Below are 4,247 nucleotides of genomic sequence, written 5' to 3' on the forward strand. Positions count from 1 at the left end.
TCAGCATTTCACTGTGAGGTCTACTACACCTGTTGTATTCAGCATTTCACTGTGAGGTCTACTACACCTGTTGTATTCGGCATTTCACTGTGAGGTCTACTACACCTGTTGTATTCGGCATTTCACTGTGAGGTCTACTACACCTGTTGTATTCAGCATTTCACAGTAAGGTCTACTACACCTGTTGTATTCAGCATTTCACTGTGAGGTCTACTACACCTGTTGTATTCGGCACATGTGTCTAATACAATCGTTATTTGATGCACAATAGACTTAGCTCCTGGCTCAGATATTGTCTGAACATCATCGTAAACCTAAACCACCTGATCGGGAGTTGTACCAGACTCCTGAGAGGCCTGGTGAACACAGCCTCGGTCTCCCTGTGTATGAATGATTCAGTCCAACCCGATAAACTCAATCATTATTTAATGAGGCAAGATTAGATTTCCTTTATACACATAATGGGTTTAACAAAAACAAACTATATCACATTACAAAGGTAATAAGTTTACCCCCCCCCCCCCCCACTTCAAAATACACACACTCAAAACGTGTACACGTTCACACACGCACCCATATATACACACTTTTGTGTCCACATTCACACACAACCACTCAAACACACACACACACACACTTACTCAATGCAGACACACACACACACACACACTGACACACACATACAGCGTCACCGGAGTCCTGCTCTGACTTGCCAATTTGCCGAGTTGGCAAAGACGCCGCTGCCTGCCATCATCTCCACAATGTGCAGTGCATGGATCTGTCTTCAGGTCAGTTTGAAAAACATCTAATGACTTAGTTATTTAGTGGCTCAGCCCTGCTCTACTTCTAACTACGGACAGAGAATGTCAAAGTCACATATTATAGCAACAGGTTCAGGAGGCTAGTCATTAATTCATTTCAGACAGGATTTACTAAGTTAAACAACCCTCTGGTTGGGCGTTGTCATGACAGCTGGAGCGTTGTCATGACAGCTGGAGCGTTGTCATAAAAAAGGTCTAGCCTAGAAAGGCAGAAGAACAATATTTGAATCCACTTGAATGGATAATTAACTAACTAACATAGGCTATTAATCCTGGTGTTTTCCTTATATTGCCCACTTAGTTCTCATATCACCTCCTAGTGCAAATCAGGAAGCTGTCAAGTAGTCAGAATCTTAGGAAGGGGAGGGGTCCTAGGTATAGGAAGGGGAGGGGTCCTAGATTTAGGAAAGGGAGGGGTCCTTGGTTTAGGAAGGGGAGGGGTCCTAGGTTTAGGAAGGGGAGGGGTCCTAGGTTTAGGAAGCGGAGGGGTCCTAGGTTTAGGAAGGGGAGGGGTCCTAGGTTTAGGAAGGGCAGGGGTCCTAGGTTTAGGAAAGGGAGGGGTCGTAGGTTTAGGAAGGGGAGGGGTCCTAGGTTTAGGAAAGGGAGGGGTCCTAGGTTTAGGAAGGGGAGGGGTCCTAGGTTTAGGAAAGGGAGGGGTCCTAGGTTTAGGAAGGGGAGGGGTCCTAGGTTTAGGAAGGGGAGGGGTCCTAGGTTTAGGAAGGGGAGGGGTGAGAGGCTGTGTCTGAGAGCATCGAATCCGTGATGCATTGTTGGTAAATTGTGACTGACTGATCTACAAATAATTCTAAGTAGTTATTTATGATGCAAGGTGGCTTGTAGATCAGTCAGTAGTCTGCAATGTCTGCTGCAAGGTCAAACAAGTCTAGACTTAGGAGGGAAGGACTCAGAGCCTTTGCAGGAGGAGTCAATCAGTCAGTCATCAATGCCGGCCCCCTTGTCTTCCTGGTTCCTCTAGCTCCTCCCCCTCCTCATACTCATAGTCCATATCTTCTCGTTCGTACTCCAAATCCCCAACCTCATACCCCTCCCCCTCACATATAAGCTCCTCCTTGTCATATTCTATCCCCTCCAGGTCATACTCAAGCCCCGCCCCGTAGTCGTTCAACGCCCTCTCTAACTCCGCCTCCATCTCCTCCTTCCTCCTCTCTTCCTCGGTTAGGGGCATCGCCACAGTTACCACCTCGTTGTACTTGTGCCCAGCGTGCGATGCACTGTTCTGTTTGGCCGTCTTTAGAATGCCTTGGATCACAGGCCCATCCCCGGCCAGCACAGCCTCTTCCGCATCCCTCACATCCTGCTCCTTCTTAGCCTTCCTGTCTGCCCGTTCCTGGAGCTCCTCCTGGGCCCCCTCCCCAACCAGCAGAACCTCCTCCCCCACACCAGGAGGCCCCTCCACAGGGTTGTGGTCGTAGGAGAAGAGGCGGAGGGCGGGGAGCCGGCTCAGATTAGGGAACACCGCGATCTTGTTCTTGTCCAGGTCTAAGATCTCCAGATCCACCATGCGGAGTAAGACACGGGGGAACTCGGTGAAACGGTTTCCGTAGAGCCACAGTCCCCGCAGGGCCTCCATACGCCACAGGTCCGGGGGCAGAGTCCGCAGCCTGTTGTCCCCCATCTGGAGGGACCTGAGGTGGGGTAAGTCATAGAGCTGGCGGGGGAAGCACGTGAAGTAGTTGCTCTCCATCCAGAGGCAGCGAAGGCTCTGAAGGTTGCGTAGCTCTGGAGGGAGAGATATCAGGCGGTTGGAGCCCAGGTAGAGACGTGTCAGGTTACGGAGCTGGCAGATGGCCAACGGGACGTCCTCCATCTTGTTAAAGTCTAGAGCCAGGATGCGGAGGCCCTTCAGTTGGACGATGTTCTCCGGGAGGGTCCGCAGGCTGTTACCACACACATACAGCTTCTCCAGGTGACGTAGCCCACAGACCACACCGGGCAACCTGCGAAACTTCTTATAGCTCAGGTCCAAAACGGGATCTCCGCTCGCCAGCATCTCCTCCACCCCTAGGGGAAGCTCATCATCCTCCATCTCCTCCTCTTTCTTCTTCTTCCTCCTCCTCTTCTCCTCCTCCATTACTTTCACTTTCTCCCCATCCCCATCCTTCTCTTCCTCGTCCTCCTCCTTCCTGGAGGAGTTGCCCATGCCGTGCCCGTTGCTACGCCCGTTGCTACACCCGTGGCCCGGCAGCCTGCCGTTGGATACTGGCTGAGTCAGGATGGAATCAGGGGATGAGGCTGAAGCCTTGTCTGAGACTGGGGTTGGAACTGAGACTGAAGCTCCAACAATGGCTGGGGTTGAGGCTGAAGCTGGTCAGGACAGGACAGTGTCTGAAGATGTGTCTGAGGCTGGTTCTGAGGCTGGTCGTGTCTGTGTCCGAGGCTGGTCTGGCTGGGGCTGAGGCTGACGCTGGTTCTTAGACTGGTCAGCCCGGTCAGAAGCTCCTACTCTGAACTGAGGCTGTTGCTGGTCAGCCTGGTCGGAGGCTCCTACTCTGAACTGAGGCTGTTGCTGGTCAGCCTGGTCGGAGGCTCCTACTCTGAACTGAGGCTGTTGCTGGTCAGCCTGGTCGGAGGCTCCTACTCTGAACTGAGGCTGTTGCTGGTCAGCCTGGTCGGAGGCTCCTACTCTGCACTGATGAGAAAGGATCCAGTGGCAGGACCCGCAGCAACAGGGGGCATTGTGTTCCTTAATAGGCCAGTGATTGCTCTCTGCTAGCTCAGCAGCCACAGACCAACACATGGTACTAGAAGTGGCACTGTCTGACTGTCCCACATTAGATGAAGTGTCAACTGACATCGACACATTACAATAATATTGATGGATTTGTAATTGTAAAAAAAAAAAAAAAAAAATGTTTACCCTTATTTTAGCAGGTAAATTGACAGAGAACACATTCTCATTTCCAACAAGGACCTGGTGAACAGTTGAAAGGGAGAGATGGGGGGATGGATAAGCCAATTAGAAGCTTATTAACAACAACAACCAACAGCAGCAGAGTAGTGTTTGAAGAAGTGATAATAATAATAATCATAATAATTTAACTCAACAACATAAAGCTGAATGTTGATGATAAAACGTAGTCTCTGTTTGGAGTCAGCCAGAGCAGTCAACCAATGTAAATAAGACTATAAATGTCTTCCCAGAACAGATAAATGGCTCCACAAACTTCCAACAGAAGCAGACTTGCCATTTGGGTATCATATGTTCATTTGGATGCTGTCCGCGTCTTACTGTCGGCTACTTTACTCCATGGAAGTTTTCAGTAGATATGTTCTCAGCCCAGTGTGACAGACGACAACCGCAGGCGTTAGACATTTCATTTTACTTTCCATATGAGCTTGAATTCTGCTCGACAAGACGGAGCAGATGTCAGTGTCACCTGTTCCACTGATCTTATGATGCGAGAA

The 4,247-nt window shown here is 50.1% G+C and overlaps 1 protein-coding gene across 1 annotated transcript; it reads right to left on the minus strand.

Moving 5' to 3' along the window:
- Window positions 1-409: 409 nt before the first annotated feature.
- Window positions 410-2,982, minus strand: LOC110501301 (leucine-rich repeat-containing protein 10B-like). The gene has a single exon (XM_021578777.3). It carries the CDS (start codon window positions 2,980-2,982, stop codon window positions 1,762-1,764), a length of 1,221 nt encoding a protein of 406 aa, XP_021434452.2. The 3' UTR covers window positions 410-1,761.
- Between the last annotated feature and the right edge of the window lie 1,265 nt (window positions 2,983-4,247).

This window comes from Oncorhynchus mykiss, chromosome 2 (genome assembly GCF_057628025.1).
Source record: "Oncorhynchus mykiss isolate SJ-2025 chromosome 2, ASM5762802v1, whole genome shotgun sequence".
In the NCBI taxonomy this organism is placed as follows: Eukaryota; Metazoa; Chordata; class Actinopteri; order Salmoniformes; family Salmonidae; genus Oncorhynchus; species Oncorhynchus mykiss.

Coding starts and splice junctions, on each gene's coding strand:
- LOC110501301 (XM_021578777.3), bottom strand. CDS start 2,982: ATGGGCAACTCCTCCAGGAAGGAGGAGGACGAGGAAGAGAAGGATGGG.